The 25,676-nt window shown below is 47.2% G+C and overlaps 2 protein-coding genes across 3 annotated transcripts in view; both read left to right on the top strand.

The window, feature by feature from the left end:
* LOC146341256 (long-chain fatty acid transport protein 2-like) overlaps positions 1–3,648 on the top strand; it is a 38,366-nt gene extending 34,718 nt beyond the window's left edge. Inside the window, exon 10 of one of the 2 annotated variants that reach the window (XM_084805073.1) lies at positions 856–3,648. In XM_084805073.1, coding sequence (XP_084661199.1) covers positions 856–1,032 — 177 coding nt within the window. In that variant the 3' untranslated portion in view covers positions 1,033–3,648. The remainder of the gene's footprint in view (positions 1–855) is intronic. The other variant, XM_084805074.1, reaches the window with a different exon arrangement.
* Positions 3,649–13,968: 10,320 nt separating this feature from the next.
* The window catches only part of LOC146341255 (long-chain fatty acid transport protein 2-like), a 30,281-nt gene continuing 18,573 nt past the window's right edge, over positions 13,969–25,676 (top strand). Inside the window, exons 1-3 of the mRNA XM_084805072.1 lie at positions 13,969–16,388; positions 22,657–22,866; positions 23,886–24,041. Coding sequence (XP_084661198.1) covers positions 15,911–16,388; positions 22,657–22,866; positions 23,886–24,041 — 844 coding nt within the window. The 5' untranslated portion in view covers positions 13,969–15,910. The remainder of the gene's footprint in view (positions 16,389–22,656; positions 22,867–23,885; positions 24,042–25,676) is intronic.

Here is a 25,676-nt window from a genome sequence, read left to right as displayed (position 1 = left end):
AGAGCCAGTAAGAGCAGAGAAACAGCCAGAGCCTGAAGTGAGAGCAGAGTCTGAAGAGCGAGCCTGAAGAAGCAGCCTAGAAAAGTCTAAGGACAGCGAGGGTAAAGGAACTTGCTTTTTGCAAATTTTCTTTTCTTTTAATGCCTTTTGCATCACTTAGCTCTATTGTGTAAATACCTTTAGTTGTGACTTGCTTGTTTTAATTTAATAGTAAACTGTTGTGGTTAAACCCTGTGTCTGAAGTGTCAATCACCCCATGTCTACAGCCTAAACACCACATTACTGGGAAGGGGAAGTTTAAAAGAAGGAAGGTGGGACTCTTAAGGATGCAAGAGATCGTTAAGGAGTTGCTCAGGTGGTCCAGGCCATAAGTGGAACCTTGACAGATTCACATTGGCTGGGAGTTGGAGTCCAAAACGTCTGGAGGGCACCAGATTGGGGAAGGCTGCTGTAGGTAATATATAGCTATCATGACCAGTAGCCATTGATAGCCTTATCCTCCATGCTTGGCCCCTGTTCTGGGCATTAAGGCCAATAGAGGAGGATGAGTTAAATCAGCAGCCTTTCTGAGCCAGCTGATTATATGCTCCAAGATGATCCCATAGCCTAGCAGGCCCTCACACAAGCCAACAGCCAAGAGTCTCCTGTGGCATATGTGGTTTGGCTTTAGCAGCCTGGTGTAAATGCAGATCACCATCCACAGAGTAAACATCACCACTCTTATCCCTAAGATGCAGAGGATGCCAACTTCCCCAGCAGAGACTACAGCCTGTACCCACATGACAATCCTACTGGTCCCCCTTGACCTGCTCTAGCTCTAATGTGGCCGAATGATATTTATGGTTTTCCATACAGGAGGCCCTGGAGATCACAGGAACTTTCAAGCAGTGCAAAGGTCAGCTGGTGAAGGAAGGGTTCGACCCTGCCGCCATCAGCAATCCCCTCTTCTTCCGAGATGACTCGGAAAAATGTTACATGCCGATGACTCAGCAGATCTACAGCTCCTTCGCAGAGAAGAAGCTGAAGCTGTGAAAGGGGCTTCCAGGCTCACCATGTGATTGTCTTCTGAATGATCCTAGAGGCACAGGGAGCCTAGGAACAACTATGGCCTCTGCTGGGGGGGATTGCCTGACATTTATTTCTTATTTGCCAACCCGGGACATGTGTTTGCCTATGTGTTCTTGAGAAATCTGCACAAGTTAGTTTGGGGAATTTTTGTTTTTGAAACAACGTATTCTGTTTTATCTCCCACGCACTGAAGGTTGTATCTTTCTGTGTCTAGACTATATGTTCTCCAGTGCATATAATGGAAAATATATCTGGGTAGCAGAACAAGGGTTTCCTGCCCCCCACCCACTGGGATGCTTTTGCTTGTTATCACACGAATGCGCATGGTTGTGTGTACAGATGCAGTCCAGGGCTTAACATGAGCCATGAGGCTATAGTGGGGAACCTGGAACCTGTTTTCAGGAAATAGAACGGGAGTGATCTTTCCCGGTTGCCACTTTTGCACTTATTTCAGAGAGACACATCTGTGTGTTGTTCACAGTTGATGGTGACACATGGAAACATTGCCATTTAAACTCAGGTGAATCAGCTCCCAGCCTCAGGAAACAATGGGCTGGGTTGGATCCAGATTTAAGCTGGATCAACTGTGCTGGTGGAAGTGGACTTCCCCACCCCCTCCTTCCCATGGCAGCCCCTCCAGGTCCTGAAAATGCTACACAGAGAGTCAGGAGACCCTGCTCAATGGTTGAGCTGTGGTGTGTATGTGTGGGGGAAATCCCTCCAAAATTGGCCTGAGCAATCTCCTAAAATTGGGTGGGGGACGTTATGTGAGCAGAAGCTTGTTCTCGGGAAAGGTCCCTTCCTTTCACACAAAGCACATTCTGGGTCCAACCCACAATGTGGTGTTCATGCACCTCAGTTGATGCATGCTGAGCCTCTGCTAGCCTACCCCACATGGAGGAAATACCACATTCTCTTCTAGTTAGGACTTTTACATGGCCAAATAATGCCCTGGCTAGAACAACAGAAGAACTAGTATCGGTGCTCAGTTTCAGGGTCTCCAAGTCATGGTCCCAGAATCTGGTTCAACAGTGCAGGCCTCTGTGTAGCCAACCAGAGAGGCTGGGAAACAGCCACTGTCACCTTGGAGCATTCCCCGAGGTTAATGCACAAAGGATTGCAGTCAGGGCTGGCCCAAGGCATTTTGCCACCTGAGACAAAGGAGAAGGTGACTCCCACCTCCATTCCACATAGAAAAGCCAACTGGACTGGCCGTTGGATCTTACTTCAATGCTGGCAAAGGGATAATGTCCTCCAACCACCCGAGGGCAGCAGACTAGCCTACAGGGTGCAGGACAGGTTGTGTGGCAGACACAGAGGTCTTCCAACAGAGAGGGATGGCCAGGGGGTTGCCACACTCTGCCTAATGGTAGGGCTGGCCCTGATTGCAGTCTGAACCAGTCATCAGCACGTACTGGTATGAGGCAGAGGAGGAGGAAGAAAAGAAGTAAGAATGGGAAGTGTGTCTAGTTGACCAATCTGCAATGCAGCAGCCAGGGCCAGTCTGCCCATCTGGATGGAGGCACTGCTACCAGAAGAAGCTGTCCCCATGAGGCAGAACAGCCAGGAGCATATAGCAGTGGATTGTAGGGGAGGGTAAATATATGCTCAAAAATGTTTAGCGAGGCTGTAGCTAAATATGGCCAAGGATAGAGCAAGGTATGGCAGATGGGTGTTGGGCAGAGGGTTTTAAGCAAGATGTTTCCACTGTGTGTGGCAAGATAGAACAGAAAGTGTAGCACCAGGGCCAGCCCAATACATTTTGCTCACTGAGGTAAAGGACAAGATGATACCTTCCCCTGTTCCATGTACAAAAGCCAACTGGACTGTCAGTTGACTCTTCAACATTGGTGATGGGACAGCATCTTCCACCACTCCTGAAGTCAGCAGGCTAACCTTGCAGGAAAAGGGCAGATCATGTAGGCCACAGCTCTCTCCTCCAAAACCTTGCTGCCACCTGCCAGCAGCATCGGCCACCTGAAGCGACTGCCTCACTCTGATTAATGGTAGGGCCGGCCCTGTGTAGCAATCTATTTAAGGGGGTGTCAGAAGATCTTTGGGTTGTGTGTACAAGATATGGCAAGGACTGTGATTGGGTGAGAGCCAAGGAAGCAGACACAGCAGAGTGCTGTATCCTTCCATATGTCTATGGGGAGAATGTATACGGGGCCCATGCTGGAGGGCCACTGTGGAAGTCACAGGGCTCTTGCCTGGGGCCCACAAAAGCTTTGTGCCAGTTCTGCCAAAGTGTTCAAGCTTCAAATAATTTTTAAGCCTCCCTCTCCTAAAAAAGAAAAGAAAAAAGTAGAGTCTGCAAAATGGCTGAGTGCTGTGTAGGATGAGAGAAGAGAATGCCTCCTTGCTGGTGTTTGCCACTTTTGGGGGAGGGGGGTTGTTGTTTTGGAAGAGCAATGCAGGCACTCTCCCGCCTGATCACATGGCACAACAGGAAGATGCTAAGTCGCGAATGAACGAAGCAATAAAATGACTTTTTTTTTTGGTGTGACATCAGTTGGTGGGAAAACAAATAGAAAACAAATAGAAAACAAAAATAAAGACATTAAACTTGAGAAAGATCACGAAATGATGTGGACTTGAGGAATTGGTTGTGCTAATTGTCATGGACGTTGTCAGACATAGGCACTAACCCACCCGCCCCAATGTAGTTGCCCCCCCCCCCCGGTGTTTTGGACTGCAATCCCCATCAGCCCAGCCAGCATGGACAATGGTCAGGGATGATGGGTGTTGTAGTCTAAAACCATCTGGAGGGCTCCACATTGGGGAAGGCTGCATAACCTGTTGGTGCCTGAGACATTTGTTTAGCCTTGCCAGACATTTCGAAATCCTGAGAGGACTTCAGTCTAAGAGGAAAGGAGTTCCTTAGCAGGATGTTTAAGTCACGGAGGGGGGCATTTTGAACTGGCCTCAGTCCAGCACCAATATTAAGGTGGCCATGTCTCCTACTTTATACAGGGCAGTCCTCTCTTTGAGGGTTGTCAGATGACAGTCCTCTGTTTGCATACTCCGTTGGAAGGGCTGTCCAGCCCAAGGCAAGTTTAAAGATAAAGGTCTTTCTTAAAAGTAAGAAGCAGGACCAGAGCAACTTAGAAATCACCCTTCAACAGTGAGCGCCTGGACAGCAGACTGACGCAGGTCCCCTGATCAGTCTTACCCACTATGATGAGATCGATTGTATTTCTGCTTAAAGTAATAGTCATTATTTCTAAATTTATATCTATACATATAAATGTTGTTGTTCAGTCGTTCAGTCGTGTCCGACTCTTCGTGATCCCATGGACCATAGCACGCCAGGCCTTCCTGTCCTGCGCTCTCTCCCGGAGCGTGCTTAAGTTCATATTCATTGCATCCGTGATGCTATCTAGCCATCTCATCCTCTGCCGTCCCCTTCTCCTTTTGCCTTCAATCTTTCCCAGCATCAGGGTCTTTTCCAGGGAGTTTTCTCTTCGCATTAGGTGGCCAAAATATTGGAGCTTCAGCTTCATTATCTGTCCTTCCAATGAGCACTCAGGGTTGATTTCCTTTAGGATGGACTGATTTGACCTCCTTGCAGTCCAGGGCACTCGTAAGAGTCTTCTCCAGCACCACAGTTCGAAAGCATCAATTCTTCGGCGCTCAGCCTTCCTTATAGTCCAGCTCTCACAGCCATACATTACTACTGGGAAAACCATAGCTTTGATTAGACGGACCTTTGTCGGCAAGGTGATGTCTCTGCTTCTTACTATGCTGTCTAGGTTGGCCATAGCTTTCCTCCCAAGGAGCAAGCGTCTTTTAATTTCATGGCTACAGTCACCGTCTGCGGTGATCTTGGAGCCCAAGAAAGTAAAATCTGTCACTGCTGCCATTTCTTCCCCTTCTATATGCCAGGAAGTGATGGGGCCAGATGCCATGATCTTCGTTTTTTTAATGTTGAGTTTCAAACCAGCTTTTGCACTCTCCTCTTTCACCCTCAACAAGAGGCTCTTTAGATCCTCTTCGCTTTCTGCCATTAGGGTGGTATCGTCTGCATATCTGAGGTTGTTGATAATTCTCCCAGCAATCTTAATTCCGACCTCTGATTCATCCAACCCGGCATTTCTCATGATGTACTCTGCATATAAGTTAAATAAGCAGGGTGACAATATGCAGCCTTGTCGTACTCCTTTCCCAATTTTGAACCAATCGGTTGTTCCATGTCTGGTTCTTACTGTTGCTTCTTGACCCTCGTACAGGTTTCTCAGGAGACAGGTAAGGTGGTCTGGTACTCCCATCACTTTAAGAATTTGCCACAGTTTGTTGTGATCCACACAATCAAAGGCTTTAGCGTAGTCAATGAAGCAGAAATAGACGTTTTTCTGGAATTCTCTTGCTTTCTCCATGATGCAGCGAATGTTGGCGATTTGATCTCTAGTTCCTCTGCCTCTTCTAAACCCAGCTTGTACTTCCGGTAGTTCTCGGTTTGCATACTGCTGAAACCTAGCTTGTAGGATTTTGAGCATCACCTTGCTGGCATGTGAAATGAGCGCAATTGTGCGGTAGTTTGAACACTCTTTGGCGTTGCCCTTCTTTGGAATTGGAATGTAAACTGACCTTTTCCAGTCTTGTGGCCACTGTTGAGTGTTCCAGATTTGTTGGCATATTGAATGCAGCACTTTAACAGCATCATCTTTTAGGATTTTAAATAGCTCGGCTGGAATACTGTCATCTCCGCTAGCTTTGTTGTTACTAATGCTTCCTAAGGCCCACTTGACTTCACTCTCTAGGATGTCCGGCTCAAGTTCAGTGACCGCACTATCATGGCTATCAGAGACATTCAGATCTTTCCTGTATAGTTCTTCTGTGTATTCTTGCCACCTCTTCTTAATCTCATCTGCTTCTGTTAGGTCCCTGCCTTCTTTGTCCTTTATCATGCCCGTCTTTGCACAAAACGTTCCCTTGAGATCTCCAGTTTTCTTGAAGAGATCTCTAGTCTTTCCCATTCTGTTGTTTTCCTCGATTTCTTTGCATTGTTCATTTAAGAAGGCCTTCTTGTCTCTCCTTGCTATTCTCTGGAACTCTGCATTCAGTTGGGTATATCTTCCCCTTTCTCCCTTGCTTTTCGCTTCCCTTCTTTCCTCAGCTACTTGTAAAGCCTCATCAGACAGCCACTTGGCTTTCTTGCATTTCTTTTTCTTTGGGATGGATTTCGTTGCTGCCTCCTGAACAATGTTACGGACCTCCGTCCATAGTTCCTCAGGCACTCTGTCTATCAGGTCTAATCCCTGAAATCTATTCCTCACCTCCACTGTATATTCATCATTATATACATATAAATGAGCACATGCAAATCTGTGTCCTCTTTTTGGGTGACGTGTCTTCTTTTTTTAGGCAACGCGTACGTGGCCACCCCATTTCAAAAGGATGTGTTCAAAGCGAATGGATGTCTGGAGGCAGCAAAATGCAATACAGCTTGTATGTTTGCAGCTGCAATATCCACTCTAACCAATGGTGGGTCATCACAGCCACGTGAAATGAATAAGAGACAGCTTAGCTCCAATGGGGAAAGCTATGTCGGGGGCAAAGCCAGTATCCTTCACCATTTGACTTTGCCAGTGGGTGGGGCATATCAGAGCAACCCATTACTTTTATATACTTTTCTATCCTGCATCTTTTCCCAGTTGAACTCAGGGTGGCATACACGCATGGGCTTCCCAGGATGTCTCCTGTCATGGAAAGGTTAGAGGGACACACCAATCTGGAAGCTAGACAAGATCTTTATTGTCTGTCTGAAACAAGAACAGACCACCCGGAAACTACTGTCTTCAACTAGATACAAGGAAGTCCAGTGCCACCTAGTGACTAACTTGTAGCATGACACTATCTCAGACCAGAACAGCTACAGGAAACTCCAGTGCCACCTAGGGATGCAACGATAGAATGGCGCTATCCACACATCTTCCATCCAGGCCTGCTTTGCTTCAGCAAGGTGGGGGCCTGTCTCGTGTGCTGTCAAAACATAACCTGGAGTCTACAGGTGTGCACTGCAACACTAGATGGGTCTAGCTCCCTCGCAAAAAACAAAACAATGACAACCATAGAAGGAAGGTTGATTTAGGCTTTCCTCTTTGATGCAAACAGCAACAGGCTCCCATAAGAGTTTCTCCTTGGACTCACCAATATAGGTCTTCGTTCTGACTTCATATCACTAGAGGAGACCTCCTGGCCTGCTTCTTTAACAGCAGCTTAATCTGCAGAAATCAGCCTGCACAACTTTTTAACGGAACAGAAATAAGCATGATCATCTGCCAATCTGCGGAGCCTCAGGAATAGGAGCTGGTAAAAAAAAAAGTTGGCAACTCTAGTGCAAGTGCTAGGAGGCTGTTCCTGGGCCCTCCACCAGCTGATGGTGTGGGAGGCCAGATCACATCACAGGACTGTGAGTGCTGAGGGCACGTACGCAGGAGGATGGGGCTAGGCCTTATCGCAGGGGTGCACAACCCCCATCCTGCAGGCCTCATCTGGTTCACCAAACTCCATTATGCAGCCTGCAGAGCCCCCTGTGGTTATTCCAGGAGGTGGCACATTTTACGCAACTTAGCATCTTTTTGTCCTCTTTGTGATGCCCAGCCCAAGTGCCTACCCTATTGGTGGCTGAGTTTAAGTTATTTAGGTTCATCCTGGAGCTGCAGAACCTCCGTATGCTGCTGTCCATCATCTTGTTATACGCTTACTTGCTCATTCTCCATGACACTATAATCATCCTTGCCTCAATTCAGACCAGTCCCCGTTTTCGCGTTCCCATGTTTGTTTGATTCCCCAACTTGGGCTGGAGAGCTCTTCATATAGAGAATGCCTTCAAGTAGAACAGTGCTGCCTCCAGGTTCTGGAGGGCCCTTGGGGAAAGACACCCTCAATGGGCCCCCTCCCTCTGTGAGTCGACCTTCTCACCGCCATTGCTCCTCACCCTTTTTCTCATCATTGCCACCACTTGCTTGCTTGTCAGGCAAAGATCCAGGGAGCAAGCAGGCAGTGGCATCTACTGCTCCTCCTCCTCAGCACCACCATTCTCTGGGCCAGAGTGAGAGGCAGGTGAACAAGTAGGTTGCAGTGGTGAAGAGGAGGAGCAAGTTCAGTGGGTTCTTGTCAGTGGGTGTGGGCCCTTGGCAGGTACCCAACCGTTCCTACCCATGGTACCAGCCCTGAAATAGAGGATTGACCTCTGTAAGGTAGGACACATGGTCACCCTAGTCACTAACCATGGTCTCATTGGATGCAAAGGGTGTGTGTTCTTTTTTGTACAGCACTATTTGCATATAGGAAGTATAAGGAGCGGTTATAGAGGAAGGAAGCATCCTCTTTTCAACTAGGGTCTGAAAAATTTAGAAAATCTTGGACCATATCAGACAGCTCATAAGTCTTGGGAAACCTAGAACTGTGCTTCGAGCACAGTGGCCTTTTTTTTTTCCTTTTTTTTTTAACCCCACATCTTATTAAAATTTATCAATTTCTCATCTTCAGAGTCAAACCAGAGAATGTGAGCACATTGGTTTTCTGGAACCCACTCTAGTTCTTTTCTTGATCCATTGCCGTGTTCTAAGCATATTGGAAATATAACTGTAGAAGGTTCCACTTCAGCAAAAGGAATACCCTTGGCTAGAGCATAATCATACCATACTCTTTGCAAGTACTCTTCTCTTGGACTGACTTGGCTAGGTCCCCACCCTGTGAATTTATGCCTCCCCTCCACCCATCTTGTTAGGGGAGCTGGAATGCCCATCAATGGGGGGTTTTCTTGGGACTTCTAGGGACTTCTGATGAGGGTGTGTAGGCCAGGTCTTGACAACTGGACCTATCTAACTCAACACCACCAGAATATAGACCCACATTTTCTGTGGTCAGATTACTCCTAACACAGAATAAAATTAATATACAAAAGAAAAGAATTGCTAAACAAAATGTATAATACTCTAAAATCTTAAGATTTGCTACTGCTATTAAAAGAGCTGTGCTTGGTGTTAATATTATCAAAAAGACAATAGACACCACTGCAGTATTTGTTAGTTCTGACATACACAAAAGATATATAACAGTAACTGATAAGTGAAATACAGACACAAGAATAATAATATAAAACAACTCAAAAATATCTGGAAGTTGAATTTTCCAACATCTAGGGATTTGGCTTTTGGCTTTTTTCTTTTAGCTATTGGGGACCACTTTAATTTCTAAAAGGTAGCGTTTCTGGGCATTCAAGTTCAAAAATATTTATTATTCAGCTAGATATTCTTCAAGACTACCTTGTCAAGACTTCACTCAGCAGGTGTACTTCAAGAAATTTTTAGTTTCAGGTCTTCTCTTGGAATTGGCTCTGCTTTCCACTGGCTGGAGGAACCTCTCTTTACATGGGAAGCATGTATCTACGTAGGCTTCTCGGCAACTCTAACAGCTCTTTGTGAAGTGGCCAAGACTTGGCATGGACCTTCCCACTGGGGCTGGAGACACATCTTTTGTCTGTGGCTCTTTATCCACACCCAGTCACTAGCATGAATCTTGTGGCCCGGCTCTTCAGGCGGCTCACCCCACGACTTCTGGGTCTGTTGGTGGAAGCTTGACAAAGTTTTCGTGAGAGCTTTTACATATCCCACCTGCAGGTCCATTAGTTTCCTCAGTGCTGGGGCTGCTTAGCACATGTAACCCTGTTGGCATGGGCCTGCCAAAGAAAATTTTAAAGGGGGTGAGACCTGTTCATTGATTTGAAGTGTTTCTAACCTTCGTTAAGGCCAGAGGCAACGCTTGGGGCCATTTTAGGTCTGTGGACTATCCAATTTTTGCTACAGTGTTTTTCAGAGAGTTATTCATGTGTTCTACCACACCTGAGGACTGTGGATGATATGGAGTGTGAAATTTTAACTTTATGGACAGTACTTTACACAAGACCTTTACCACATTAGCAGTGAAGTGACTGCCTTGATCAGATTCTAAATGTTAAGGCAGGCTAAATCCTGGGATAACTGCTGTCAGGAGGTGCCCTAGCGGCCTCTTTCAGTAGACTCCAATAGCCAACTCAAGACACAGATGAAAAGATTCTTTTCAAGGCTTTAATTCTTTTACAGCTTAATGACTCTTTCAGATGCTAATCACCAGCGACTAAGCAAGGAACAGCAGAGTGGCCTATGCGCCAAGTAGGCAGTTGATCCCCATTTGAAGGAGAGTCACTTGAAGACCCTGAACTTATGGGCTAGGGAGAGATCCTCCCTCTTTCCCTTGGGTCCACGGGAGGCGGCTGTTGCTTCCGCGCCAAACGGGCGCTACGCCTCCTTTCCGTGCCCTCCATCGCTCGTTGCATCTGCGTCGAGCATCTAGCAAGCCCTGTTCTCAGTGAGAAAGCAAGCACTTTCTTACTGCTAGGATCACTATCTATCTCAGGAATGCCAGCAGGAGGAATCTCTGCCAGCTGCTGTGCCTGTGAGGGATGCTGGCTCCTCTCCCATGGGTTGCTGATCCTCCTCAGAATCAGAACTGCTCTGGGATTCAGCTCAGTTTCCACCCTGACATCTGCGTTCAACAGGATTTTCCTTACTGTGGTGGCATCCGCCCTTCGACTGGGAAAGGCCCCCGCCCACCTTGAGAACATGCACGCTAGTACTAAACAGTACTTCTTCTCTTCTGCTGGGGGCAACCCCATATAATCCATTTGCCATGCCACTCTTGGCATTTCAGGTCAGAGCGCAATTCCGGGGTGCGTACGGGGGCACTGTCCCACATTGTGAGCAGCACAGGTGGCACACCTCCAAGTTAGTTCATCTGTAATTGCATGGATGCCTGGAATACACTAATGCTTAAGATGGTTAGTAACCACCCCCCTTCTGCACACGTGTCCCTGCTGATGAGACACATGAACAAGCCAATAGGCAAGGATGCAACAGGTCGGCCATCTGCAAAACAAAATAGTCCATTAGGGTGTTTTGTGATTCTTGCAAGAGTCTATGCTTTCTGCTCTTTCAGTGAGGCTTGTGACTGCCAAAGGGAAATTTCAGAAACAGAGGGGTGAACAGGGGTACCTGTAAAGAAAAAGGAGGGGTGCACTGTGCTTTTAAGGCTGCTTTTGCTGCTGCATCTGCACATGCGTTGCCTAATGAAATAGGATCTGACAAGCCCGTGTGGGCTTTGCAGTGGATGATAACGATGCCTCGAGGCATGTGACTCCATGTGCTACTCCACTGCCACTCGAAGTTATGAAGCCACGATTTTTCCAAATTGCTCAGTTGCATGGCACACGCTGAAGGCATCTATCAGAATCAGTCCCAACTGCTTAGGCAGCGAAGGGCACGTTATCAGTCTTTTTGCAGGATCCATCAGTATACAAGGCTCGGTTTCTAATGCAACTATATCTTTATAGTTATGGTAACAATCATCATAAGTTTCAGGAACAGGTAACAGAATAGCTGGATTAAGAACTTTGCAGTGCACAATAGCGATGGCAGGATTAGAAAGTAAAGCTTGTTCATATGTAGTTTGCCTCCTGACAGGAAGGTGCTGAGTTTGATGCACAGTTATGAGAGCAGAAACAGAGTGAGGCACCAATAGGGTAAGGAGAAACATAATAGACTAATGCACCTTGTTCTAATAGGTAACCAGGAACAGGAGCAATCCCTTCCTTGTTGGCCAGGCAGGAGTTTGAGGATTCATGGGGAGAGGAAATGGCGGAGGTGGTGGCAAAACGTGAGGCGGCATTGCTTTGCTGAGGTTGTCCTCTTTCAGCTATCTTTTTCAGTCTCTTACGGCAATCACTCTTCCAATGTCTAGGCTTCTTGCAGTAATAGCACAAGCCAGGCAGTTGCTTTTTTGGTCTTGCCTGAGGAACTCTTGGTGGAGATGGCACGGCAGACGCAGTCGTAGGATACTGCAGCTGAGCTAACTGCATGGCGACTAATTGGGTCTTCTGGTCCATCTTTTTCTCTCGTTCTTTCTGGTCATTCTCCCAGAACTGGGTAACTGCTGCAGGATGGCAGCTGGAGTTAGTCCTTTCTACCCGATCACCTTTCCTTTTACTTGTTTGGCCACATCGAGGGTCATGCCATCTATCCAGCAGGTCACACACAGCTGTCGGTTAGGGTCTTCTGTGATGTCTAGGCAGGTTGCTTGCTTGAAGATTTCTGAGAATTGGGACCAAAAGGCTGCAGGATGTTCATCTGGCTTCTGCTTGCATGCCTGGACTTCAGACTAATTTGCAGTTACTGGAAACACTTCATGGACTGCATTCAGTAAACTCTCTCGGTCATTTCGGAGTGCTTGCAGTTGCAACTTAATCTGGGGTGGCTGTGGAAGCGGAGGCTGGTCTCTGGTCCCTTGTCTGGCTTGCTGGAAGATGAGGGTGGCCTCATGAGCCTGCAAGGCTGCTCTCAGAAACCACTCAACATCTTGGTTGGGAGGCACAGCGCTCTTCAGGGGGAAACCATGAGGCTTCTGGGGGACTGTTGCTGTTTGATTATGCTCTGTCATTGGATCTATCCATTGTAGAACAGCTTTTTGTTCCCTTCTTCAACAAGACCTGTTAGAGCCCACCCTTTTTTCTGGTTTTCTCCCGAAGATGGGTTTTAAGCTCTGGGAGAGTCAGCTTCTCAAGCTTCCCAGCTGAAGCAGTAAGGGATAGATCAGGAAGAGAGGGAGGGAGGGGGATAGTGCACCCAGCCAACAGGGTGAAAAATCAGGGGGAGAAACTTCCAAGGTTGAACCGAGAGAGTGAGCAACAGGAGATGTCGTATGAGCTTTTCTCATAGTAACGTGCTCTCCTTGAGAAGGTACAGGAGGAGGAGGAACAGAAGAATCAACAGAAGGAGATCACAGATCAAGGAGATCTTCAGGCTCAGGGGGACAACTAAGCAGAGAGGGATACTGAGGAACATATGGGGGAACAGACTCTTTAAGTGCTTGGTGGCATTTCTGGACTATTCCTTTTTGAAAACTTTCAGTCATGTCTTTCACCTGTTGTTCTAACTTCTTTACTTTTTCAGACTGACTGGCGATGTGGCTGTCCAATTTTTGTTTGTTAGCAACATCTCTCCACACGTACCAAGAATCTATTTGCCTAGGCTTGGGGTCCTCTAAGAACCCTTTTAAATAATTTAATGTTGCTAAATCAAAAGAACCTAATTCAGGCCATTGCAATGCTGTCTTTTCATACGCAAACCCATTCCAAACCCATTCCAGAGAAAAACCATTCGTTTTATGGACTGTCTGGCCAGCAATTTTCCTGGCTGACTATAAATCTTTATCGTTTGTGCCAATGGAGAACCGGGTGGCCATCTCTTTGACCGCAAAGCCCCCATGGTGGAGTTCCAACCTAGTTCTCCACAGCTGACAACTCAACTGAGCTATCAGGCTAGGACTGTCAAAGAGAAGAACGCGCACCCGCCTGGCTTTCGCACAAACACACCACACCACTCCACTGGTTTAAGAGCCTGTTCTCGAAGGGAACTGCTTCCTAGGTCAGTCTCTTTCAACCCGGGCGTCAGCCCACATACTGCAGGTCACAGCCTTGTGGGGCTCGCCATGGCAGTGTTTCGTATTCCGGGCACACAAACACAGTCATTCTCACACACACTCGAAAGCCAAAAACCAGACAACAATATAGTCAACCCCAGATCCTGAATGTGTGTAACGCAACCATTTCCCAAATATTATTTTAAGGGGAAATGACTCTTACCGCCTGCAGTAGTCCATGCTGTGCACGGGGTGCTGCTGAAGTGCCAGGAGATTTTCTAAGGAGGATCTCTTACCTCTAGATGACATGTGTGCTGTCTGGCATTCAGAAACCTCACTTGCAGGCAGGCTACCCAGGAGTGCCAGCCATCCCACTTCTAAGACCAAATTGTCGGGTTCTCCGTTCAATAAGGAATGAGGCTGGAGGGCAAGGTTGAGTTAACACAATCCTTTATTCATGCATGAAGGCTGGCCGCCAACGAAGGGGAAACAACAACCCTCCTTCCAGAACAACACATTCAAATACCTGAGGAAAAACCGGCCCGAGGCCCAATCACAGTATATCACCATATATGACACCTAATATCTGTTATTCACAGCAGTTTCTTAATCATATGATTATTCTAAAGTAGCACAGCTTTATTGCAAAGCTTTTACAGACTCAACAATTAGCAAAGTTAGAAAGCAACAGTTGGCAAAGTGAGCAAATATGTTCCAGGAAACATCTGGCACATTATGGAAGCATTCCAAGTTTCTTTTCTTAGGTTCCCCTTTTCTTAAGGCCCATTGCTAGGGAGCATCTGACCCTTGCTCTTAGTTATAGCAGACAAACCAAAAACAATCTTTTAGCAAAATAAAAATGATTCTTATCAGTGTGTGTGTGTGAGGGAGAGAGAGAGAGAGAGAAAGAACGGAAGATCTTATCTTCTGTTTCCCCTCCAAGCTCAGCAGGCTGAACTCCATGATTTGAGGGGGCCGTCTAAGTCAGGGGTGGGGAAATGTGGCCCTTCAGATGTAGCTGGGCTACAACACCCTCACCATTGCTCATGCTGGCTGAGACTGATGGGAGTCAGAATCCAACAACATCTAGCAGGCCACATATTCCCTGCCCCGATCTAGGTCTGCAGACCTAAAGAGCCAGTCCCTGCCTACCAATCCCTCAGCTCTTGATCCAGGCTCTGCACAACTTGCCCTTTGTGTGAGGACTCTGCCCAAGCTCCTGCTTGTTGCCTTGGATTTTGAACTCCCTCACTCAGCCAGGAAGCTTAGCCAGTAATGTGGGGCTACTCACCCCCTCTGAGCCTAGCCTAGTTGTGACAATAAAAAGGAGGGGTGGTGGGGCTGAGGGGGGAACTATGTGTGCTGCTCTGAACTCCTTGGAGCAGGGGTGGGCTAAAACTAAAACAAATAAACAAACAAACAAATGTCTGTGAACAGACCAGGTCATTTTCAGCACTATTGATCCACAGGTCTGGATAGTCAGCCAATGTAAATAATCAGATGGTATACAAAGCTACGTTATGCAAAGGGCAATAAAAGCCTGACTATTTGTCTAGTTACAAGCAATAATTGCATACCTGGGATAAAACAGCATTCTGGTATGGGTGCGATATATAGGTAATGGGCCAGTCCTGTAAGCAGGACATCTTTCATGCTTCCTGTTCTTGAAGAAGGCTGCTTTTCGGAGCCCCCAAATATTCTGTTCCAGGATGGGTGCTGTCACTTTCCCAACTGTTCGTTTCGACCCTTTGAAGGTCAACTCTGCCAGGGTCAAAGGTTTTTCAGGAGGCTGAGATGGAAACTGTGTCTGAGGTCATGAGCCAGCTGTGCTGCAGTTCAAGTGACAGAGCACATGCTGGACATGCAAGTGGTCTCAGATTTAATCCTCCACATCTTCAGGCAGGGCTGGGAAAGACTCCAGTCTGAAACCCTGGAAAACCACTGCAACTCAGCATAGACCATATTGGCCTAGATCAGGGAGAGGCAACCTTTTTTGGCCCATGGGCACATTTGGCCGTTTGGGAAGAATGACATATGGTCAGAAGATGGGCCGGTCGTCTGACTTGTCCGGAAGCAGCATCCCATGTTCCTAGCCACTTCATGTCACAAGCAAAAGCCAGTGCTGCAGATGGGAGAGATAGGGAGCAAAGAGTGAGGTTGCCTTCAAGAGATATCTCGTGCTGATTAAAGTTCATTGAACTACAGGCAAGGCCTTCCTCAAATCTGCCTGCAGGGATGGAGGGGAGGGGAGAGTGGAAATTGCATCTCATTCATCGTTGCTCTTTGCTTTTTGCCTTTTCTGCGCAACAGGGCTCGGAAGGAGCCTGCCACAGGCCGTGTGCTAGCCCCTTCGGAAGACTGGGTCAGACTCCAGATCCTAGCCATGCCGGACCTGTACACAGCTGTGCTGGGGCTTCTGGTCTTTCTGCCCCTCCTGGGCAATATCTTCTTCCCCTACCTTTGGTTGGACCTGGTCTTTCTCTTCTCCTTAATACGCACAGGATACAGATCTGAGAGGCGTCTCCAACGCAAGCCTCCCTTCACCATGCTGGACGTCTTCTTGGCCAAAGTTCAGGAACATCCAGAGAAGCCCCTGGTTCTCTTTGAAGAGGAGGCCTATTCGTACCGAGATGTCGACCGTCGCAGCAGCCAGGTGGCCCGAGTGTTCCAGGGCCACGTGGGGCTGAAAGAAGGGGAAACGCTGGCTGTTTTCTTGAAGAACACCCCTGCCTATCTCTGGGTCTGGCTGGGCTTGGAGAAGATTGGCTGTGCCATGGCCTGTGTCAACTACAACATCCGACTGAACTCTCTCTTGCATGTGCTCAGTTCCTGTAAGGCCAAAGCGTTACTGACCACTCCAGGTGAGGAAATCTGTGTGCAAGTGGGAAAGGGTTACACCAAAGAGGGAAAAGAAAAGCATCTCTACATTACAGGCTTAAACCTCTTTGGTCCCAGTTCTCCACGGTGCAAGGAGTCCTAAAGACCATGGCCTGTTCTCTCCCTCTCTCCCCCTGTTTGGATGCAACCCAGTGCATCTTTTCCCACACTTCGTGGAGACATACCGCAGTCACCAAGCTTGGACTTGCAAATGGCAAAAAAGCTTGCAAACTGAAGCAGATGTCTGCAAAGCTCCCTCTTCTATACCAATTTTGTATCGTCTTTGTTAGCTTTCTACTTTTATCTAGACTAAGCTCACAGGGCCAGTGCTGTGGATTTACAGTGCAATCTTACAATTACATTGGACTTTGTCCGACATATCCAAACTGCTGCCAGCAGGGCGGAAGGAAGGGAGGAGGGGCATTTCTGCTCCTTTCCTCCTGTATTTTTTTTTTTTAAAATGACCATTTTCCTCCCCTTGCATTAACCCCGCAGGTAGGGCTATAAACAAAACAAAAGAAAAGAAAACCCCATCCATTGGAACCAATGGAGGTTTCTCTCTCTCTCTCTCTCTTTTTTCTTAGCCCCCATACTTGGGAAAGGGGGAAGGGAATTTATTATTATTTTATTTTTATGTTTTTATTTGTTACATTTATATCCCACCTTTCCTCCAAGGAAATGTGTAGGGCTAAAGTGTGGAGAAGGACATGGACATCCATGTAAACCCCATCCCCAATATCTCTGTGTGCTCGATTGCCATTGAGACCTTTGCAGGGGTTACGATCATGGGAGTTCTGTAAGCTCTTTCAGGTGAACACACTTACAGAGCCTTTTTCAGTCTTTCTGAACACCCAGGGGTCTCAATGGCAGCTGGGTGTGTGGCAAGGTATCCATGTGTGTACTCTTTAATAGAGGACAGTCCTCTATCTGAAGGGCTGCCTTTTTTTGGAAGGCATCCTCTGTTTGAAGGCCTGAACTGTCCAATCCATAAGAATGGTTGCCCATCAATAAAATGGAGAGGAGGATAAAATGGAGAAGAGGATAACAATGTGAGCCACTTTGGCTTCCTTGCAAGAAGAAAAAAAGGTGGGAAATTAATAGTAATAATAATAATGTATTTATTTACAACATTTATATACTGCTCCTTATCTAAAACAGATTCCGAAGCGATGAACGTAAGAGGTAAAATATTAAAAAGATTAAAAGATATTTAAATTATTCTTTTTTAAAAACAGAATGCCAATAAAAAACATGGCAGGTCAGTTAAGGAATGCTTCCTGGAATAGAACGGTTTTCAGGAGGTGCCAGAACCAACATTGTGCTGGCATCTGCCTGACTTCCAGTGGCATGGAGTTCCAAAGAAAGGGGGCCACCACACTGAAGGCCCTTCTCCGGGTGGATTCCAATCAGGCCATAGGTCTGTTATAATAATAATAATAATAATAATAATAATAATAATAATAATAATAATAATAGAATCTGCACCTGGACAGTAGACTGAGCAGGGAGGCACACAGGTCACCTGCTCCTAGTCTTCCACACTATGGTGAGATGTACTGTATTTCTATTTAAATTATAATCAGTGTTTCTAAATCTGAGTCTGTACATATACATTAGTATATGTAAATTTTATGCAAATTGCAGTCCTCTTTTGTGGTGATGCATTTTGGGAGGGGGGTTGACAGTTCAAAGCTGGCCACCCTAGCATGTGGGGACGTTGGGGTGGGGTTTCTGTGTACATCCACATCCCCCTCTCCGCTTTAGCCCTGCGCTGTGCACTTGAATGCCCACACAGGGCAATATAATCAAGATGTAACCCTGATGGTTTTAATTGATGGTGTTAATTGTAAATCGCAGGTAGTAATCCTTTTAATGTTTTCAACTACCTCCTCCCAAAATGGTTGAATATTTCTGATAAGAACATAAGAACTGTGCAGGATCTGACCATATGTAGTCTAGCATTCCCATGGTAGCCATCCATAAAGACATCAGAAGAGCCCTGCTGGATCAGACCCAGGGCCCATCCAGTCCAGCATTCCATTCACACAGTGGCCAACCAGCTGTCGACCAGGAGCCCACAAGCAGGGCTTGAGCGCAACAGCATCTGCCTGCTAGTGTTCCCCAGGAACTGGCATACTGCCTCTCACACTGGAGGTAATATATGGCCATCATTCATGACTAGTAGCCACCAGTAGCCTGATCTTCCATGAATTTCTCTGTTCCCCCTTCAAAACTGTCCAAGCTGACATCCCCCACCACATATGAAAACTCTTGGTGAATCAAATCTTGGTGAATCAAATCTTGGTGAATCAAATCTCCAACCTGACTTTGCCCCTGAGATAATTATTTTGCTTAGATTTAAAGGAGCCAGGTGCCAATTGTAAAGAACTTTACATGATTTCCCCGCAAAGCTGGTGAGATCGAGATTTTGAATTCATTAGAAAAAAACCCCCTTTCATTAATCTCCTTATATTTTCCTTAATCTCAATTCCACAGTTGACTTTTAAACTTTTTAAAAATCGACTTCTCACTTACCAACCTACCTGATCACTGAGGTCATAGCCTCCACATGGACCTATGGCCCGACTGGAGTCCACCTGGAGAAGAGCCTTCAGTGTGGTGGCTCCTGCCCTGTGGAACTCCCTTCCTCTGGAGGTCAGGCAGGTGCCAACATGGGGTTGTTTTTAGCACCTCCTGAAAACAGCTCTTTTTCCAGGAAGCCTTCCTTGGTTGACTAGCCTCAGTTTTATTGGCACTCTGGTTTTTTTTAAAGAATAATCTTAATATAATGTTTCTTCTTTTTACCTTTAGTTCATTTTATCTCTTGTTGTTCACCGCTCCGGAATCTGTTTAGATGTGGAGCGGTGTACAAATGGTGTAAATAAATAAAGTTGAGTTTTCATTTTCTATTTCTTTACCTTCACCACCTCACTGCAATTTAATTTAGACAATCTTTTACCATCCTGAAATTGTACTAACAGTTGTTCAAGCCAGATTGTCAGTCTACCCCCAAATTCCTCACCTAGGGTGCAATCCTATGCACGTTTAGACAGAAAAAAGTCCTATAAGTCGCAGGATTCCCCAGCCAGTACAGCTGGGGATTTTTTTATGTCTAAACATGCATAAGATTGTATCCTGAATAAAGTAAATATTTCAACTGGAAGTATTCAAACCTTCTTCCCAGTTTTTCACACATATCTGCATGTTGCAAAATTCATCTTTTAAGAAGTTCCAATATATACTATAAAAGTCAATGTCTCTTCCTAACCACATGTTTTAATTTATAACTCCTGTCTTTACCAATTCTTAGGTATAATCATTAATCCAAAAGGGTGCTATTATGTACTTAATTTAGACTGAACTGTCTTCCAGTTTGTGCAACAGGAATAAACCATACTATTGTCAGAAATATTATGGGGCCATATGTTCTTATTACACCATAAAAGTGACTTTGATGGAGTCTCTAAGGCAGGGGTGGGGAACCTTTTTTGGTCCAAGGGCCGGATTCCACTCTAGGAAAGGTCTCAGGGGCATCTGTGGGCAAAAGGCAGAGTGGGTGGGGACAAAATGTTATTCTTAGCAATTTTAAATCTACCGAGAAGTAAGCAGGACAAGTCACTGCATGTCTACTCAGAAGTAAGCTTGAGCAGCATGTCTCCTCACAAGCAGGGCAAACCACTGCATGTCTACTCAGGAGTGAGCATGAGCAGCATGTCTACTCAAAAGTAGAACAAACCTCTGCATGTCTATTCAGAAGTACGCAGGAGCAGCATGTCTCCTCACCAGCAGGGCAAGCCACTGCATGTCTACGCAGAAGTACGCAGGAGCAGCATGTCTAATCACAAGTAGGGCAAGCCTTTGCATATCTACTCAGAAGCAATCAGGATAAGCCTCGGAAGTAAGCAGGACTGAATCACTCAGAAGTAGGGATGTCACGAGTGTCCGTTTGGGGGCTCGAGCTCGGTGGGTTCCCACCAGTTTGGCCCCCTGGGTGCTAGTCCAGAGCATGCCGAGTCAGGCAAGTGCAGCAGCCTTCGCTCCTTGCCTGAGTGTTGCTCTTGGATCCCTCTCATTTCCCATCCTGCTGCTGCTGCCAAGAGCACCTGTGCCCCTCTCTGTCAAGCAGCGGCAGAGGCGGGTGCAGTTGCTCTTGATGGCGGCGGCAGGATGGGAAGTGAGAGGGAAGCACCGCTTCCCTCTCGCTTCCCATCTTGCTGCCGCTGCCGAGAGTAACTGTTCCCCTCTTTGCAGGTGCTTGGCAGAGAGGGACGCAGTTGCTCTCAGTGGCGGCATCCACAGCACTCGCCGGGCTCCTGCGAACCACCAGCCAGCTCGCATCCCAGCGCGAGCAAGGGCAGGCAGTGGGCGGGGATCCGGCAAGCGGGTCGTGGGGCGGACTCGGGTGAGTTCGCACAACCCTACTCAGAAGCTTCCTTCCCATTTTTGCAGCAATGTAATTTCCCTTTATTCCTACTGAGCACCCAGCCTTGAGACAACATTGGTACCCTGACAAGCTGTTCTGGGAGAGGGAGGAAATGGGAGCATGATGCCAGTTAGTGTGGTGCAAAGCTGCTTCTGCTGAAAATGATCAGACTCCATGGCTGTGTTTCCATGACAACGGAAGGGTGAAGGAATACCAGATTTTTCATGGAATCGACAGGGCTCCATGCAGGGCTCCACAAAGGACTGCACTGCACCATTATAAGACGCTGACAGAAACACACTTCAGGGTAGAGTGCGGGGATGCGGGTTAACATCATCAGACTGGCAGGGGCTACTCAACCAACAAGAGAGGCTCCCCTCTCCAGGCTCTACTCCACTTTCTCCTGCCCCCATTGGGTGATGATGCAAAGGATTGAAGCAGACATTAATTATTCCCCAAAGGCCTTGAACCAAACAGCAGAGACACACAGCTTTGGAAATATTGCTTCACAGCCATTAAGGGAGTTATTATGCCTTTCCCCAGATGAATACATGATGTACCCTGGGTGTACTTAGAGTTTTTGGCTTAATGACAATCTCAGTAAATTCGGGGACAAGCCTCATTGACCACAAAGGGAGTTACTTCTGAGTAGACTTCCTACACCTATGCCCAATTCTGCCCATTCCCCCCCCCTTCCCCTCTAAATTCTGGGCTTCCGCATTAGCAGGCACCCCTGAAAAAGCACGATAGCGCAAATGCATGTTAGTGCTATTTCGCGATTGAGTGATAGCGAAATACTGACATAGGAGGTATGTGTATTGATGGAAAAAATGTGCAGTAGTGTAATAATGACATAGCAAGCGGGGGTAGAGGTCCTGCTGGAGAACTGGGGCTTTTTTTGTTGTTGCTGTCAGCAATGTCTTCTAAATGAGCAACTGAGGATTCTGCAGTAACTACTCTTGAACTGCGATCTGGCCGGGAACTTATATATGTGCACCTCACCCCACGGTTCTTTTAGCAGTATAAGCCTTAGCCCTTAGCCTTAGTATAAGCCTTAGAGTATAAGCCTTAGTATAAGCCTTAGTATAAGCCTTAGAGTAATGACTTTGAATGTCCAACATCGATACAGTTGGTGGCTGGTGAAATGGGAGTGCATACTTCTGGTTCGTGACGTAGTGCTAAAGCACTGTTTCGGTTTAATCCCTTACTTAAAAAAAAAAAAAGAACTCTGTTGGCCAGCTGAGGAAATGGTGGAAACATCAGAGAAATGCAGGAGGGGAAAACATTGGGTAAACACCCCTTGACCAGGGTCACGGTGAAAGGCACACCTCTGGGCAGGGCTAACACACTGGAGTAAATGCAGAGGGTTGGTGTACACCACAACAGAAGCACAGACAAGCCAAATTAAGGAAAAGAATCGGACTATAAGCAGTCTCAGGAAATCCGTTTTTTCTGCAATAAGCTCTGGGGCGGCTGCTGGATGGCCACGGCGTCATGTATCCCCAACGACCTCCATACGCAGCCAGTTCGTAGTAAATTGTTTGAGGAAAGAGACCCCATGTGCCTTCACCAAAAAAGGGTGACTGCAGTTTCATAGCAGCTGGACAGCTCTAATTAGGAATGTAATTGCAAATAACGCATCCTAAAAAGCCATTGTCTATAGGCAAGCTTTGCACACTGAACTTACACTGCTGGGTTGCTGTTCATAATCAATTCACATCATTCTTCATTGTGGAATTTGGGTGTTTGCCATGCAGCATAAGAGGGGTTCCCCAAACTAAGGTTAGGAGCTAAGGTCCACTCAAGCCTATCTTCTTCCTCCCTTTAAGATTTTAAAGCTGCCATTGAGGATGTCCTGCCTACTCTGCAGAAGGAAGGGGTGCGGGTTTTCTACCTGAGCGATGACTCCCCAACGGAGGGTGTGGAAGCTTTGCTGGGACGGATCAAATCCAGCTCAGCTGAACCGGTGCCTCTTTCCTTCAGAGCCAGTGTAACTTCTAAATCTATATCCCGTTATATTTTCACCTCTGGGACCACAGGTGAGGAGGAAGAATTTGCTCTGTGTGTGACTGAGAGGACATGAATGGGAGAAGTTTGTTTCTTTGTTTATTTTTTTGTATCTATGTATGTATTTCTATACCACCCAATAGCCAAAGTTGCTCTTAGACCTGGAAATCTCTCTCTCTCTTTGTTTCTGCGTCCCCCACCCCCACGCCGGGCAGTTTTGATGATGTGCATTCAAGAAGGGCTGTGGCTGAGTGCAGGTGTTGCAATCCCTGGCATTTCCAGCTAAAAAATGGGTCCCAGGCCACAACTGGGAAAAGCCTTTGCCTGCGACATTGGAGAGACATTCCTTTTGTCCCAGTCACCATACAACAAAGGGCTTCTCCACATCAGGCTGTTTATCCTGCATCTCACTGGGGCTTCTGCTTCCAGATTCTTTGCAGGATTAAGATTGACTCCTTACATGGGCTGACATGGGCTTTTTTCTGGGACTTCCTTTGTCTGAAAATGTCCCCTGAAAATGCTACACAGAAGGGCAAAGGATGAAGTAGGGTGCAGGGGGTACAGGCGATCACTTGAAACTCACTCGGAGGCGCCATCTGCAAGTGGAGCTCTTCTTTCAATGGAAGGCGGATCCTGGATCCAAACCAAGATCTTGAAGTTAATCTGTGTGCCTCCATTTTCCCTTTCTGTGCAACGGATTCCTGCTTCGGAGCATGGAAATGTGGGATGAAAGGACTGTTTTTGTCCTGTTGTATGGGTCAGAGAACACCCCACCCCCTACTTTGCATTGGTCCTCTTAAACTTATTTGCATGCCTCAGTTTGCACTTTCTGTGCAATGGCTTTCTGCTGTAGAGTCCTTGGCTCTGCCTACTGTGAGGCCCTGTCTCCACCTAACAGTAGCTGCCCTGCCCTCTGCTGCACAAGCCCCAATGGCTATCAGCCGCTATTGGTGTGAAGGAAAGTCATGTGACTGCAGAACAGGGTTTCTTGCTTACGGAAGTTACTGAAGGTTGTCAAATGAACCCCTTCCCTTTCTCTACCTGCCTCAAGGGCTACCGAAAGCTGCTATCATCAACCAGAAGAGAATGTTAGCTGCGGCCTCCTTGTTCCCCATGTGTAAAGTCCATCCCAAGGATGTCGTCTACACTCCGCTTCCCCTATACCACATGGCCGCACTTGCTGGGATTTTAGGATGCGTGGAAGTTGGTAGGTACAGAATGCCCATGAAGGCTCAAACACAGGTACGTGTGTGGTAGACAGGCAGAGACAGGTTAACATATTAATACATCATCCGTGATGATGGGTGGGGGGAGACAGAGAGAGAGACAGGGCCTGTTCAGACCTGCACAGCGGGAGGGTGCTTAGTGTAACTACGGAGGAGGGGGGAATTGGCGAAACCAACGACGTGCACGCCCATCACATGACTGGGAACCATGCGGCGCTGCATGGTTCCCGTAACCAGCCCCCTCTGTAGTTGCTGTAACTATCCTCCCAGTGGCTCCCGCATGGCGAAAATGCATATGCTGGGTGCTCCATCCGTCGCTATGCGACAGTGACCACGGAGAAGGCCCGTGCCGGCTAGAGCATCGCCCGAAGTGTGGGACACTCTAGGCTGCTATCTCTATGGTCACAGCCTAGAAAACACCAGAAACCTGTTTTAACCATCAGAGAGCCTGCCACACATAATGGTAAGCCACTCTGGGAGCCCTTAATGCTGCTGTGGTGGGGTGGTTAGCTGGGGTGGTTCCGGAACCACGGGTAGCGGGTTTTTCTCCATCCACATGACACACTAAGCCACCATGGTTAGTGCAAATTCCCTAAGTATAGGGATGCACGAAAGTCACTTACCTGGTCTCGCAGCTTGCTTCGCAGTGGGGGGGAGGCGCTTCACTGTTCCCCCTGAAGTTCAGGCTGGGGGGGGAGGCTTCCCGCCTCGTCCGGCTGAAATTCAGGCCGGGGGGGAGGCTTCCCGCCTCGCCCGGCCGAAATTCAGGCCGGGGAGAAGCGCCCCGTCTCCCCGGCCGTGAACTTCAAAAGAAAAAAGAACGCCCCTGTGATAGGCTACGTAACAATTAACGTAGCCTATCACGGCTAGATCTGCAAAGTCAGCCGTGATAGGCTACGTTAATCGTCACGTAGCCTATCACGGGTGACTTTGAAAAAAAAAAAAAGCGCGTACGCAAATGGCGGCCCCCATAGGGAGCCGCCATTCGCGTTCTTTATTTGGTCCCTGTAGTCTACGTAAAGATTTACGTAGACTACGGCGAAAATAAGGGCAACGCTGGGTGCGCCATCCGAAATTCGGGGAGAATTTCTCCCCGAACAACCTTCGGAGGACCGAATGCGTTGGCACTCGGCCCCCCAAAGTTTCGGGGAGAAATTCTCCCCCATCCCTACCTAAGTATCATGGCTTAGCATTACATGTGAACAGGGCCACAGAGAGAGAAAGAGAGAGGGGCAGGTATTGAAGACAACAGGACCTGCTCCTGTTCCAGCTAGACTCTCCCCTCCCACAACAGGGGCCATCTATCACCAGCTGCCCCATGGTAATGACCTTGATTACATTTTATATGTTAATATTGTTTATTGTGAATTCATGAATATATTTTGATGTTACTTATAAGCTGTATTGGAATTATTTGAATCCTGAATGATGGAATATAAATACATGTAATAAATTATATGAGAATGCAAACACACACACAGAATTATATTGAGCTGCTATGTATGTGTCCATAAGATCTGGTGATAGAATTCACATTCTAATCCTTAGACAACAGAGATGGCCCCATAACTCGCCCACTCCCCCAGCTGAGTAAAAAGGGGAAAGGCAGTCGGCCT

Source organism: Heloderma suspectum, chromosome 6, assembly GCF_057233095.1.
Source record: "Heloderma suspectum isolate Gila_16-S chromosome 6, 16-S_ref, whole genome shotgun sequence".
Lineage (NCBI taxonomy): Eukaryota > Metazoa > Chordata > Lepidosauria > Squamata > Helodermatidae > Heloderma > Heloderma suspectum.
Note: the sequence above shows the minus strand (reverse complement) of the source record. Positions and strands in the feature narration are given on the sequence as shown.